General features: G+C 44.4%; 1 protein-coding gene across 1 annotated transcript; it reads right to left on the bottom strand.

Moving 5' to 3' along the window:
• Positions 1–3015: 3015 nt before the first annotated feature.
• ZDHHC4 (zDHHC palmitoyltransferase 4) lies at positions 3016–16019 on the bottom strand. The gene is made up of 7 exons (XM_007448886.1): positions 15961–16019; positions 15175–15298; positions 13924–13997; positions 13246–13424; positions 11076–11201; positions 8971–9215; positions 3016–3306 (listed from the first exon to the last, which is right to left on the bottom strand). Exons 1-7 carry the CDS (start codon positions 16017–16019, stop codon positions 3016–3018), a joined length of 1098 nt encoding a protein of 365 aa, XP_007448948.1.
• Positions 16020–16460: the final 441 nt, after the last annotated feature.

Below are 16460 nucleotides of genomic sequence, written 5' to 3'. Positions count from 1 at the left end.
CCGCCGGCGGCCAGTGGGCGCCCCGGGTGTGCGACTCCGGCGCCACCAAGAGCCCGGGGAACCCGATGCCGCGGGGTCGAAAGACGGCATATGCCGAGCGCGGCAACGGCGGCCCGCAAGGGCCAAGCGCAGGCAGTGGCGAGGGCCCGCCCCCTGAGGGTGCCCCCTGGCGGCTTGGCCCGCGGGCGCGGAAGGGCCCCGCCCCTGAACCCCGCCCCTGGGCCCGGCGACCGCCGAGCGGGTCCCGAGCTGCCGAGCTGGGGGCCACATCCACCAGAGAACGCAATCTAGGTCTTGTGCACGCCCCCCAGCCCCGCAAGGCCCGTCCGGAGCTCCCCTTGCTTTCTCTGCGCGGCGTTCAAAGCCGTGTGATTTCATGGAGCTTTTCCAAGGATAGGGTGGTGGTGCAGGGCCGTGGCTCAGGCCCCAGCCGTTCATCTTTAACGCTATATCTAGTCTGAACTCGGGGCTGCGACGACAAATGATGCCTGCCTGCCTGAGAGTCCCTATTCCCCAGCCCCCTCCAGATGGGCCCCGCCTAGCCTGGGAGGGCCATAGGAATCAGGTCTCCTGCGCCTGACCACTACGACCTCAAAACCCTCAGCACTTTCTGTGAATCTCTTTTCCTGCATTCATCTCTCTGCAATGAATGAACAGCAGGGTTAGCCTGGGACTTTAAAAACGGCAGAAATGACTTGAATGTGGCCACAAGAGGCCAGTGGAGGGCAGGCCAGAGGCTACAGGAATGAGTCTTCTGTAAAAGGTCCATTCTGGCCTGAGGGTGGGCCTAGGAAAGGATGCTGGGTGTGGTCAAGGAGATGAAAAGAGCCAAGGCCTTTCCCAGGGAAAGATGGAAAGGACATTAAAGAGGGTGCAGCTGAGACAACTTCAAGTCACGGAGACCCTCCTGCACATCAGGGGACACAGCCATAAGGCCCCTCCTGTCCAGGAGCCCAGTGGGAGACCAAGGACAACTGGAACCTCTGGGAATTCACCTTTGAGCCCCTTGGCACCAGGACTTTAGAGATGCTCCACTCCAGCCGGCTGAATGAACAGAGGATGAGCAAGGGGCATTTCTGCCCTAGGGTTTATTAGCATGGCACCTGGCAAAGCTTAGGCACTCAGTAAACACTAGTTTTCCCTTCCCTTCCTTAGCTACTGAGAGCCAATTCATAAACACAGCAGAAACCGGGAAAAAAGAAATAAACCAATGCTTAGAAAGTAAGCATCGAGGACTTCCCTGGTGGCACAGTGGTTAAGAATCTGCCTGCCAGTGCAGGGGACACGGGTTCGAGCCCTGGTCCAGGAAGATCCCACATGCCATGGAGCAACTAAGCCCGTGCACCACAAGTACTGAGCCTGCGCTCTAACCCTGGGCCTGGGCCGCGGCGCTCGCCCGCTCCCCGCTCCCCGTTCTGGCCCGCTCAGGGGGCCACCGCCGCCGCCGCCGGCGGCCAGTGGGCGCCCCGGGTGTGCGACTCCGGCGCCACCAAGAGCCCGGGGAACCCGATGCCGCGGGGTCGAAAGACGGCATATGCCGAGCGCGGCAACGGCGGCCCGCAAGGGCCAAGCGCAGGCAGTGGCGAGGGCCCGCCCCCTGAGGGTGCCCCCTGGCGGCTTGGCCCGCGGGCGCGGAAGGGCCCCGCCCCTGAACCCCGCCCCTGGGCCCGGCGACCGCCGAGCGGGTCCCGAGCTGCCGAGCTGGGGGCCACATCCACCAGAGAACGCAATCTAGGTCTTGTGCACGCCCCCCAGCCCCGCAAGGCCCGTCCGGAGCTCCCCTTGCTTTCTCTGCGCGGCGTTCAAAGCCGTGTGATTTCATGGAGCTTTTCCAAGGATAGGGTGGTGGTGCAGGGCCGTGGCTCAGGCCCCAGCCGTTCATCTTTAACGCTATATCTAGTCTGAACTCGGGGCTGCGACGACAAATGATGCCTGCCTGCCTGAGAGTCCCTATTCCCCAGCCCCCTCCAGATGGGCCCCGCCTAGCCTGGGAGGGCCATAGGAATCAGGTCTCCTGCGCCTGACCACTACGACCTCAAAACCCTCAGCACTTTCTGTGAATCTCTTTTCCTGCATTCATCTCTCTGCAATGAATGAACAGCAGGGTTAGCCTGGGACTTTAAAAACGGCAGAAATGACTTGAATGTGGCCACAAGAGGCCAGTGGAGGGCAGGCCAGAGGCTACAGGAATGAGTCTTCTGTAAAAGGTCCATTCTGGCCTGAGGGTGGGCCTAGGAAAGGATGCTGGGTGTGGTCAAGGAGATGAAAAGAGCCAAGGCCTTTCCCAGGGAAAGATGGAAAGGACATTAAAGAGGGTGCAGCTGAGACAACTTCAAGTCACGGAGACCCTCCTGCACATCAGGGGACACAGCCATAAGGCCCCTCCTGTCCAGGAGCCCAGTGGGAGACCAAGGACAACTGGAACCTCTGGGAATTCACCTTTGAGCCCCTTGGCACCAGGACTTTAGAGATGCTCCACTCCAGCCGGCTGAATGAACAGAGGATGAGCAAGGGGCATTTCTGCCCTAGGGTTTATTAGCATGGCACCTGGCAAAGCTTAGGCACTCAGTAAACACTAGTTTTCCCTTCCCTTCCTTAGCTACTGAGAGCCAATTCATAAACACAGCAGAAACCGGGAAAAAAGAAATAAACCAATGCTTAGAAAGTAAGCATCGAGGACTTCCCTGGTGGCACAGTGGTTAAGAATCTGCCTGCCAGTGCAGGGGACACGGGTTCGAGCCCTGGTCCAGGAAGATCCCACATGCCATGGAGCAACTAAGCCCGTGCACCACAAGTACTGAGCCTGCGCTCTAGAGCCCATGACCGCAACTACTGAAGCCCGTGTGCCTAGAGCCCGTGCTCTGCAATAAGAAGCCACCACTCGACACAACTAGAGAAAGCCCACGTGCAGTAACGAAGACCCACTAAATAAAAATTTAAAAAAAAAGAAGAAAGTATCCATATGTATAAATAAACATATACTATATTTAAAAGGCAGCAACACTCTTCCCATTCTTATTCCTTCTTTCTCTCATAATGTGCAACAGCAGGTAGGAAGATCTCGCGAAGGTTGCTCCAAAGCCCACGGGAGTGAATGTTCCGGTAAACCTGGGGCTCTGCTGACGGGGGCCAGGCCACGTGGGGGCAATGCTGGCACCAGGCTCGGGCACCTCTGTACCACTCGTTAGTGGTCTGGTTGGTAGCGGCCAGGTACAGACAGAAGCACAGGTAGCTCCCCAGGAGGAAGCTCAGCACCATAACAAAGCCCAACAGGAAGACAATCCTCGGGAAGGTCAGGAACAGGTACTGGGGGCAAAGAAGAAGCAGCACGTTAGGCAGCTAGGCTGTGACACGAGTCGGTGTCAGGAACCACCGGCCATGGTCACGTCCATATACACTTCAGAACTGCCTTCCCAGCTCTCCCACCTCCATACACATCTGACCCACTGAACACAAAATCAGAACCAAAAACAGCACTGACAAACATCCCAGGAAAAATTTCATATGGGATAAATTAAGTGTGTGCATTGAAGGAAAAGGGGAAGGACACTCAGGAGATGATGCCAGTTAGCTATTCAGAAAATAAACAGAGAAATGAATGTAGATCTTAGTTCATGCATCAACATAAAGTCCAGATGGACAGAAGAGATCAATCTCTCTCTGAAAACAATACGACCACAGAAATACACATACCAGGGTATTCACTGTAGCACTGATTTTAATAGCCCCTCTTCCCAAAAGAAACAAGTTAAATGTCCATCCAGGAGGAAGAGTAAAACTCTGGGATAGTCATACTATGGAACAACAAGGAGCCTTTAAATTAGGTCAGTGTCTATGTACTAATTTGGAAAAGATGTTGGTAATATATTGCCCGACAAGAAAGACAAAATGCAAAAATCACAATGGAATCCTATTTGTGCAAAAACAAAACTAACTCCATGAAAGTGTATGGCCAAATAAACAAACATAGAAAAAAAGCCTGAAATGTACACCAAACTATAAAAGTGGTTGTCTCTGGAGAATGAAACTGTTGGGAGGGGAGGGGAATAATTCCCAGTTTATATTTTATTTTTGTCCAAGATGTTTTAAATTTTCTTCTCCCCCCCCCCGCCCCCTCAGATTTGCTAGAAATGCAAATTCCAAGCCCCGCCTTGGACCCACAGGGCAGAACCTCTGAGGTAGACACCTGAGATTCGCCAAGTGCTCCAGGTGATTTGAGAACCATTGCACTAAGATAAGAATGGCCAAAGTTTTCTTATCCCAATTGTGAACTTTTAAGATGAGAAAAGTTCTTTTTTAAAAAATTGAGATATAATTGACATGTAACATTATGAAAGTTTAAGGTGCATGTAATATACAACATAATGATTATATATATTATATAATGAAATGATTACAATAACGTTAGTTAACACATCTGTCACCTCACAGTTACAATTTGTGTGTGTGTGTTGAGAACCTTTATGAGCTACTCTCCTGGCAACTTTCAAATGTACAATACAGTATTGTTAATTACAGTCACCGTGCTGTACAGTACATTCCCAGGACTTATTCATCTTTCAACTGGAATAACTACCTTCACTTATTTCCCCCACCTCCCCCCACCCCTAAAAGTTCTGGACTACTTGAATTTGTATAAGTTCGTTTTTATGATAGACAAAAAATTCTGAAAGAGTTCAATATTTTTGAAAGTTAGCAGAAAAGAAGTACATACTTATCAAAACTCCATCAAAACTCCCGATGGGCAAGACTTGCTAACTGAAGTTACAAAGAAAAGAGACAGATTCGATGAGGAAGAATGTCTAAAGCTTTTTAAACAACAAAAAATGAGACACACAAACAGAAAACAAATATAACAAGAATGAACTACCATTATTATCCAAAGACCTCAAATCAAAAGTTATTCTAATATCAAATAGGTAAACAAAGGGCAGAATTCACAAAAAAAAGATATACCAATGACTGACAGACAAGGAAAGTAATCAAAAGTAATGAAAGAAATGCAATTTGTAAAAAAGGGTAAACCATATTCTGTCAAACTAGAAGCACTTCCCATCCCAGGCATCATCAATGCCTGCTCTGATGCAGTGAAAGGAACACTACACACTGCTCTAACCACAGGTTTTAAAAAGCAATTTGACAACATATGTAAATATCGAAAGACTTATAAATGTTGTCAGTCTTTGACCCAGTATTTATGTTGTTGGAAATCTATCCTAAAGAAAGTCCTAAATACAAAAACAAAACCATATACACAAGATTACCCATTGCAAAAGGGAAAATGCACTTCACTAGTGGAGGGAACTGGTGGTCACCTCCGTAAACCAATGAATCAACCTGGGCTTCACTGCTCCTATGTCACCTGATGGGATGCACTATGAAATACACATCCCTACCTAGGAAGCATTTTTGCCAAAAACATTTAACTTGAATCTAATCAAGGCTCTAGAACTAACTTCCAGTTTACACTAATATAAAGAAAGAGAAAAATTAGATGACAATTAGGAAAAGAAAAATCTAGAACATGGGACATTTTAAAAGATAACTAGACTACTAAATGTCAATTTAATGAAAAAAAAGCAGGGGCATTATTTTAGAATAAAAGGACATAATATTCAAATGTAATCCATAACTATAAAATGGAATCTGGTTCAAGGAGGTAAAAAAGCTATAAAAGATATATTTGAAACAATGGGGAAATCTGAATATGGACTAGAGAGTATATAGATTTATTATTACTTTTCTTACATGGGATAATAGAATTGTAGATACGTATGAGAACGTTGACATTCTGAAAAAATGCATGCTCAGGTATTTAGGGGTGAAGCAACATCGTCTCCAACTTATTTCTAATAATACAGAGAAATATATACACACGTATAGAAAGAAAACAGATTAAAATGTTAACAATTTTAAAATCTAGGTAGAAGGTATATGGGTAGTCACTCTGTTATTCTTTTAACTTTTCAGTATGATTACAAATTTACATAATTGGGAAAAAACTTGAGAATAAAAACTACTCAAGGTTAAAACAACAAGGAGGTATCATGACATACCCATGAGAACAGCTGAAGTGAAAATCAGTGATAATGATAATAAACCTGGCAAAGATGCAGAGAAACCACTTACTCCCCCGTCCCTGGGGAGGAGAAAGGTACAAGCACTCTGCAAAACAGTGCGGTTCTCCTTTTCAAAACTTAAAATGGACTTACCATTCAACCCAACAATCACACTGAAGACTTCTTTTCACACAGCAGCTTCTAAACCAATGTTCATAGCAGCCTCATTAGTGATAGCCAAACACTGGAAATTACCCAAATGTCATTCAAAGGGTAACTCATTAAACAAACTGTGATCCACTCTCACCATGGAAAACTATACGGCAGTAAGACGGAATGAACTACTGATACATGCAACCACTACGATGAATCTCAAGGAAACTGTGCTGAGTGAAAAAAAACAATCACAAAATGCTACTGTAGGATACCATGCATGTAACAGTAAATAACATAATAACAAAGATAGAAAACAGATGAGTGGTGGCCGGGCATTAGGGATGTGGGGAGGAGGATATGGGTACCAGGGATAACACAGGGAGTCTGTGGTGAAGGACAGAAGAGCACCTTAGTTGTGGTGGCAATTACGCAAAGCTACACATGTGACAAACTGCACAGAGCTATACACACAACACAAACGAACACATATATAATTGACACTGTGGGCTGTGCCAATGTCAATTTCTTGCTTTTGTGCTGTGGTTGCATAGGGATTCTGGCATGGGGAGAGGAGCTTAGGGGTGCACAGGATTCCTGTAACCTCCTGTAAATCTATCACTATTTTAAAATAAGAGTTAAAAAGAAAGATGCAGGCTTTAGGACTATGTGTGTATTTTATCATATTAAGACAATATCCTTCAATTCCTATTTTCTAAGTGCTTTTATTATAATGGGTATTGAATTTTTTGACAGGCTTTTCAGCATCTAGAGAAATAATCATATCATTGTTCCTAATACTTAATAATGCTGTATAAGATACTAATCAATTTCCCAATATTGAACCAACCTTGCATTCATTTAATAAGTCCCACTTGCTCATTTTATTTTCTTTGAAACAAAAGGAAAAAAAACACTCAAGGAGAATTAGGCAGTTACCTAAAAAAAGACTGCTCGTAAGCCATTTCCCATAAATGAAATAGAAATCTTTTAGCAATCAAATGAGTTTTTAAAGAATGGCTTTGACTTTTACATTATGGTAAATTAATGGGCAAAGAATGGTCTTTTCAATAAATGATGCTGGGGGACTACCCTGGTGGCACAGTGGTTAAGAGTCCGCCTGCCAAGGCAGGGGACACAGGTTCGAGCGCTGGTCTGGGAAGATCCCACATGCTGTGGAGCAACTAAGCTCGTGCACCACAGCTACTGAGCCCGTGCACCTAGAGCCCATGCTCTGCAACGAGAAGCCACCACAATAAGAAGCCCATGCACCACAACAAAGAGTAGCCCTCGCTTGCTGCAGATAGAGAAAGACCATGTGTAGCAACGAAGACCCAATGCAGCAAAAAATATAAATAAATAAATAAATAAATAAATAAATAAATAAATAAATGATGGTGGAACAACTGGGTATCTACAAACTAAAGAACAAAGTTGGGGCTTCCCTGGTGGCGCAGTGGTTGAGAGTCCACCTGCTGATGCAGGGGACACAGGTTCGTGCCCCGGTCCAGAAGGATCCCACATGCCGCGGAGCGGCTGGGCCCGTGAGCCATGGCTGCTGAGCCTGCGCGTTCGGAGCCTGTGCTCTGCAACAGGAGAGGCCACAACAGTGAGAGGCCCGCGTACCGCAAAAAATAATAATAATAATAATTAACTCAAAATGATCAAAGACCTAAATGTAAGAGCTAAAATTATAAAATACTTTAAAGAATATTTAAGTGTAAATCTTCATGATCTTGGATTAAGCAATGATTTCTTAGCTATGACACTACAGCAAAAGCAACAAAAGAAAAAAATAAATTGAACATCAAAATTTAAAACTTCTGTGCTTCAAAGAAAACCATCAAAGAAGTGAAAAGACAACCAACAGAATGGGAGAAAATATTTGCACATCCTGTATCTGATAAGAGTCAAGTGTCCAGAATACAAAAAAGAACTCTTGCAACACAAGAATAAAAGACACCCCAAATAAAAATGAGCTGCTTCTCCCTTAAAGTTTCTTCTCCAAAGAAGATATACTAATGGCCAATAAGCACATGAAAAGATGCTCAATATCATTAGTCATTAGGGTAAATGCAAATCAAACCACAGTAAGGTATCACTTCATACCCACTATATGGCTATAATAAAAAAAAAAGATAATAAGTATTGTTAAGAATGTGGAGAAATTGGAACCTTCATAGATTTCTGGTGGGAATGTAAATGATGCAAATGTTTTGGAAATCAGTCTGGTGGTTCCTCAAATGATTACAACAGAATGCTATTTAGTCATAAAAAGGAATGAAGCACTGATTCATGCTACAACATGAATGAGCTTTGAACATATTATGCTAAGTGAAAGAAACCAGTTCAAAAGGCTACATATTGTATGATTCCATTTATGTGAAATGACCAGAAAAGGCAAACCCATAAAGACAGAAAGTAAACTGGTGGCTGCTTGGGTCTGGGGAAAAAGGGAATGGGGAATGACTGCTAATAGATAAGAGTTTCTTTTGCAGATGATGAGATGTTCTGAAATTAGATTGTGGTGATGGTTACGTGGTTCTGTGAATATATTAAAACCACTGAACTGTATACTTTAAAAGGGTGAATCTTATGGTGTGTGAATTATATATTGATTTTTAAAAATTATATATCAATTTTTTTAAAAAGGAATGCCTTCACATTTTGACTCAGAAAACAAATGCCCTTTTTCCAATTTTTAAACCTGAAGTCAGAAACATACAGCCCACAACATAATTAACTGAATATTAATTACCTCAACAACAAAGACAGTGTCAACCACCTGCAAGTGTCCAAAGTCATTGATGTAAGTCTCCAGGTACAAGTCCGACACCATCACCAGCTGGACTAGAAACACAGTGCTCACCACAGCCATGGAGGCAGCCGAGGCCGTCAATGTCAAGAGGTAGAAGAGGAAGTACCTGATGTTCCAGGCCCCGATGCAGTTGTTCACCCACACACAGTGATGGTCAAAGCGGTGCACACACCGGTTACACACACCTGCACAGAAATGGGGGAGCCACAACCCTGCATTGATCCTTGATAATGACACCGTGCACTCCTATTGAGAGTTTCACACACTGACACTAGCAGTATGAGCTGGTAGTGTCAATGGCAGCTGCTGTCACCAAGCTTTCAGAACCAAAGGGGACAATACAGTAGCCACATGTGAGTAATGAGCACTTGAAATGTGGCTACAAGAGAAACTTGAAAGAATACTTTGTTGATATTGATAAATTCACAGTTGTTTTTCAATTACGCATTGCTCCTCTGAGATCAATGTGAATAATGCTGAGATGACAAAATAGTGAACTTATTAACTTGGAAAGACATAATTTTAAAACTGATGCTTTTGCTTTAAAGTCAAATCAATTCTTCTGATAAAGACAAACCATTATGTCAATATAGATATGGATATTAAAGAAAAATGCTGGTTTATTTATTTATTTGTTTATTTATTTTGGCTGCATTGGGTCTTCATTGCTGTGCACGGGCTTTCTCTAGCAGCGGTAAGTGGGGGCTACTCTTCGTTGCGGTGCGCAGGCTTCTCATTGCTATGGCTTCTCTTGTTGCAGAGCATGGGCTCTAGGCGTGTGGGCTTCAGTAGTTGTGGCACACGGGCTCAGTAGTTGTGGCTCGCAGACTCTAGAGCGCAGGCTCAGTAGTTGTGGCACACGGGCTCAGTAGTTGTGGCTCGCAGACTCTAGAGCGCAGGCTCAGTAGTTGTGGCACACGGGCTCAGTAGTTGTGGCTCGCAGACTCTAGAGCGCAGGCTCAGTAGTTGTGGCACACGGGCTTAGCTGCTCTGCGGCGTGTGGGATCTTTCTGGACCAGGGCTCAAACCTGTAACCCCTGCATTGGCAGGAGGATTCTTAACCACTGTGCCAGCAGGGAAATCCCAAGAAAAGTGATGTTTTGGTACTGATTCAGTCATTGAAAAACTTTTAAGAATGTCTAGAATAGCTTTGGTATGTGAATCAGCTCTTTCAACTATAAGTTTTATGAAATCTAAATACAGATCAAGAATTTCCAATAAAAATTTAGTGTCGGGCTTCCCTGGTGGTGCAGGGGTTGAGAGTCCGCCTGCTGAGGCAAGGGACATGGGTTCATGCCTGGAACATGGAAGATCCCACATGCCGCAGAGAGGCTAGGCCCATGAGCCATGGCCGCTGAGCCTGTGCATCCGGAGCCTGTGCTCTGCAGTGGGAAATACCACAAAAGTGAGAGGCCCACGTACCACAAAAACAAAAAAACAAAAAGCAAAAACTTAGTGTCTATTGATTGAGATGTACTGTAAGTGTAAAAAACATAGACTTGCAAGGAATTAGTATGAAAACAGAATATAAAAATATCCACGAATGATATTTTTATACTGATTACATGTTAAAATGGTATTTTAGATATCTTAAGTGACATATAATTAAAATAAATTTTTCCCATTTACTTTTGCAAGATGGCTACCAGAAAATTTTAAATCACATCGGTGGCTCACATTATATTTTTGTTGGACAGCACTAATCTAGAATCTTGGCCACTGCCCAGAAGAATAGGCTCTGCCAGGACTGAAGTCTGCAAACACAACATCCTACAGAAACATCTCTTGAGCAGCAAGCACTGCCATGTGGCAAAGGAATGGCTGTTTTGCCCAGAGCTGAAGGTTACCCACCACAGGAGAACACAAGACCTCAGCTCTAGGCATATCAAAGAAACTGCTATCTAACTATCCCCTACCAACAGAGGCCGCCTCATGTCTGGAGGTCAAATGGCCCTGCTTCTAGATTTATGTAACGTTCCCTTACAGATGAAGCCCACTTATCCGCTGTGCAAGGGCAGAGCTGGAGGGGCCAGAACCAGACTTACTGCAGTGCTTGGATCGCGCTGGTTTCCTTAAATCACAAGTAGAACACCTCACGTTCTTTGGGAACATCCCTTCATCAAATTCATAAACTTGAAGAAAGAGTAATTCATTTGCTTTTGTTATGGTACCTGAAAAAAGGAAGGACAAGTGTCAGTTTCGAGCAATACAGTGGACCAGATGTTCACACAATCTGTCCTGGCAAAGCACAACTAAAACTGCTGTATTTAATATTCCAAATAATTTATTTTTTAAATTAACAGCTTTGAGATATAGTTCATAAACCCAATTCACCCGTTTAAAGTGTACCATCCAATGTTTGTTTTTTTTAATTAATTAACTTATTTACTATTTATTTTTGGCTGCATTGGGTCTTCATTGCTGCGCACAGGCTTTCTCCAGTTGTGGTGAGCAGGGGCTACTCTTCATTGAGGCGCGCGGGCTTCTCATTGCGGTGGCTTCTCTTGTAGCAGAGCATGGGCTCTAGGTGCGTGGGCTTCAGTAGTTGTGGCACACGGGCTCAGTAGTTGTGGCTGCGGGCTCAGTAGTTGTGGCATGCGGGCTCAGTAGATGTGGCATGCGGGCTCTGTAGTTGTGGCACACAGGCTTAGTTTCTCCGTGGCATGTGGGGGTCTTCCCGGACTATGGCTCGAACCCATGTCCCCTGCATTGGCAGGCAGGTTCTTAACCATTGCACCCACAGGGAAGCCCCCGTTCAGTGGTTTTTATAGTCACAGAGTTGTACAACCACCACTACAATCAACTTTAGAACATTTTCATCACCCCAAAATGAAATCCTTTCAGCAGTCATTCTCCATTTCTCTAATCCCACAACCCATGGCAACCACTAATCTATTTTCTGTCTCTACGGATTTGCCTTTTTTGGATACTTCATATAAATGGAATCACACAATATGTGGTCTTTTGTATCTGGCTTCTTTCATTGAGCATAATGCTTCCAAGATTCACCCATGTTATAGGATGTATAAGTACTTCATTCCTCCTTAGGGTTGAATAACATTCCATCGAATAGGTATATCGCATTTTATTTATCTGTTCATTAATTAATGGACATTTGGTCCTTCAAGGATAGAAAAGATTAAAATAAGGGAATGGGGACTTCCCTGGTGGTGCAGTGGTTAAGAATCCACCTGCCAATGCAGGAGACACGGGTTCGAGCCCTGGTGGGGGAAGATCCCACATGCTGTGGAGTAACTAAGCCCGTGCACCACAACTACTGAGCCTGCACAGCTAGAGCCTGTGCTCTGCAACAAGAGAAGCCACAGCAATGAGAAGCCCGTGCACCACAGCGAAGAGTAGCCCCCGCTCACCGCAACTAGAGAAAGCCCGCGCGCAGCAACGAAGACCCAACGCAGCCAAAAATTTAAAATAAATAAATAAATAAATTTAATTTATTAAAATAAGTGGATGGGGAAAAAAAATACCTAGCAAGTATATATCTAAAAACAGTGTAATAATAAATATGAGTATCAGACAAAGGAGACTTGAGAGCAAAGAGTATTACTAGTAACAAAGAGGCTCACTGTATTTTGAAAAAAGATTCAAGAGGTAATACTAATTCTAAACTTGAATACATCTGAGTATGTATAACTATTATACACACACACACACACACACACACACACACACACACACATAATAGCTTCAAAATATGGGAAGGAAAAAATCTGTCAAATCTACTAACAGAATGAGATCCCATACCTCTCTCAGTAATCAAACAAAAATATTAGTATGAATATAAAAAATCTGAACATAATTAACATCTTGATCTAATGGACTTATATGGTTGCCTGTGCCCAAGGACTAGAAAATACAATACTCTTTTCAAGAACACATGGATCATTTACAGAAACTGACCACATGCCTGGGCATAATGCAAATATCAGTAACAACTTTAAAAGAAACAGTTTCATATAGACGGCAAGCTCTGTATATAACACAATTAAGTGATAATGTTTAAATAGTTCTAAATAATCTGTGGGACAAAGAAGAAAATAATAAAACTAGAAAACATTCAAAGCTGAACGATCATGCAAACCCTACATATCAAGTTTTTTGCAAAGCCCTTGGAGGGATAACTACTTGTTTGTAGCACTGTCAGTGAGACAGACAGTTGATCTGTCACCATTTTCTATACTAAGAGCCTCAACTTACCAGGGTTTGTTTCACAACTTAGGGCAAAAAAAAACAGGTTTAGAATCAGCAGCAGATAAGGCAGAAAAAGGTAATTCAAGGAGAACTCCAGCTCTTGACAGAGGCCAAATATTTCCCAGGTGTATTCAGTATAAACCATTCCTTGCAAGATGAGATGCAGGAAAACAAAGGTGTGGTTTCTGAAAGGACACAGGTACATGACTTATTCACAGGGGCTTCTCTGTGAAAAAATCACACCACACTACGGAGGTGAACCAATGGACAACCACTTCCTTTGGGTTTGAGACAACGGTAAGAATTACATTAGAAATCATGTGAAACATTTCACCTAGTGCCTACCACATAGTAAGTACTCAATAAATGTTATCTATTATCATCATCATCTTTGTTGGGAACTGAGGTCTCAGTATCAGTATATATTTCTTTTTACAGAAACGCATGTCAATACTTTCCCATTCTTTAAGTATTGATACTTAAAATTTGATATGTGAAATCCCCAGAGATAAAAGGCAGATTATCTGTCAGTAGAGGTTCTGAACCCAGGACTCTTGATCCCTCCAGCATCCCTCCCTGTATCACACTGGAAACAAATAAGGAACCTCCTAGAACTAGAGGACAGCAACAGTTAATAATCGAAATAGAAAAGAAGATAGTACTTAAACTCTGAAATATAAATACCGTGTATGGAAGAGGTAATGAAGCAATCTTAGCATGGCTCTCCGAAGGCATTCTGGAATTATATACGAAATTATCTGAAACAAAAGAAAAGAGAAAGGTTCAGTTTCATTTCTCTTTCTCCCCACTCCTAAACAAATTAGATGCTTCACTTTCAGCCAGCAATATTGGTGATATTAAGGCATGTTTCTGCATGTGAGCAGAGAAGAGATTTAAGTGAGAATAAAGAGGAGGGCTTCCCTCAGCTGGCCTTCCTATGATGTCAACTCCTCCATTTCCATCCTGACCCCAAACAAGGCACTAAGTCGGGGTCTTCAGGCAAAGAGAGGTGAGCAGAGGGGCTGGATCAGGTAATGCTGATGTGAACTGTTAATGTAGCCTTTCCCTGCCTTGGGTTCAATCCTAGGTTCCAGAGTCCACCTCCAGATCACAGAGCATTAGGCCAGGTCCCCCCACCAGGCCAACCCCTTCCCAAGGCTGCTCACCCCAATTCTGCTCACTGTGATCCCTGGAGGAGTGTGGGCAGCCCGATGTTCAGCTTTCTACTCACACTACCCCCAGTTTCACCCATCAGGCCCCTCCAGGAAGACACTGTTCACATCCACGCCCAACTACAGGCATCAACTCTAGAGAAAAACAGCCAACCTTGAGAATGCTATCCTCTCTTAAAGCACCATCAAAAGATTACTTTTGGGACTTCCCTGGTGGTCCAGTGGTAAAGAATCCACCTTCCAATGCAGGGGATGCGGATTCAATACCTGATGGGGGAACTAACATCCCACATGCCCACGTGCCACAACTACTGAGCACACGAGCCTCAACGAGAAAGCCTGCGTGATGCAAACTACAGAGCCCACATGCTCTGGAGCTCGCGTGCCATGACTAGAGAGAGAAAACCCGCGCACCACAACTAGAGAGAAGTCTGAGCGCCGCAACTAGAGAGAAACCCAAGCACCGGAACGAAGAGATCCCACATACCTCAACAAAGATCCTGTGTGCTGCAACTAAGACCCAACACAGCCCCAAAAAAAGGAAAATAAATAAATTAAATTAATTTTTTTTAAAAAGATTACTTTCAACAGTAACAAAAACAGAAAGAGAGAGACTTTCGAATATACTGCAAGTGCCATAAATGAAAGAACAAGTGAACGAACGAATAAAAAATGGCATCTCTTTTTTGTTCTGACAGAAAACTGGTGAGCCTTTTAGATTGGTGGTATTCAAAATCCCATGGTCTCCAACCATCACTGTTACCTGTGCTCCTCTTCTGACCAGGCCTTTCAAGCAATGGGTTTTCGAACAGATGCAGATCGTAACACCACCAATCAGCATAAAAGCCAAGTAGAACAAGAAGAGAACCAGAAAGTCCATCCTGGGTTTACAAAGGAACAGAAGGAGTATGACAATTACTGAGGGATATAGTCCAACACATATTCTCAGACATCAATTCCCTAAGTGACTCCAATTCCCTAAGTGACTCCAAGCAGGATTCTTCATCCTTCAAGCACAAATTGCCTCTCAGTGGGGCTTCCCACCTGGTCACCCTTCAAACGTTTCCTAATCAAACCACTGTGGTCTGCCTTGTGGCATCTCCTGCCTGCAAATCCCAAAATAAGTGGGGAAGAATATGCAAAATGCATCCCCCTCCCCTCCCACAACTATAAATCAGTCTTTTACTCCCCTGAATATAAATATTCACAATGACATTGATATGAATGTACCCAAAAGAATCTGCTGACATTGCTCTTGGAGCAAGCATCCACCAGAGGCAGTCAGGGGCCCCCAGCCAGGATCAGGCATGCTGTCCTATGAAGATCCCTCCAGGACAGTGACCACAACAATCAGGGATCACCCAGGGGGACCAGAGTCAACACACAGGCCTGTATTAAGAAACTGGAAATGGTTACTATTGGCCTTGGCAGATATGGTTCTGGGCAGAACTTCCAATTAAGATAACCAAACTAGAAACTCCTCACGAGATAAGACAGAGGAAACAACGAGCAGCAGTTCTCACGAAGTGATTCAGGGTCCCCAACCTACATATTTCTTTTGTTTGGATAGTTTTCAGCCGGCAGCTCTGGCATTCCTCCTCCGAACATTCACGGAGAATCCAAACGGCATCTCCTCTTGTTCAGCGGCGTGCGCCTGGCACAACAGGTGGCACCCAAAGCTGCAGGAGACATGGCTCCTCTAGGAAGCTGGATCTGGCTGCAGAGATATCAATTCAACCCTCACATAATATGACGGGCTAGGAGTCAGGGGCGGAATACATTGTGTAAAAGAATTTGGAAGTCAAGGGATGTTGAGACCCCGCAGGACGAACGGGGCTGTAAGATTTCTAGACAAAAAGCTCATTGGGAAGAAATGACCCGGGAGCCTTGGATCTCGGTGTTTATCCCTATTCCCGAGGAGCCCACGCTGGGGACCCGACAGAAAAGCATTCCCGATGCTACTCTCCGTTCAAAGATCCCAGCGGGTGGGCCTGGCCGGAGCTTTCCCCGGGAGCCGAAACCGGGGTTGGGGGGATGGGAGGTGCAGAA

This window comes from Lipotes vexillifer, unplaced genomic scaffold, assembly GCF_000442215.2.
Source record: "Lipotes vexillifer unplaced genomic scaffold, Lipotes_vexillifer_v1.1 scaffold778, whole genome shotgun sequence".
In the NCBI taxonomy this organism is placed as follows: Eukaryota; Metazoa; Chordata; class Mammalia; order Artiodactyla; family Lipotidae; genus Lipotes; species Lipotes vexillifer.
The sequence above is the reverse complement of the archived record's forward strand: the minus strand, read 5'-3'. Positions and strand labels throughout refer to the sequence as shown.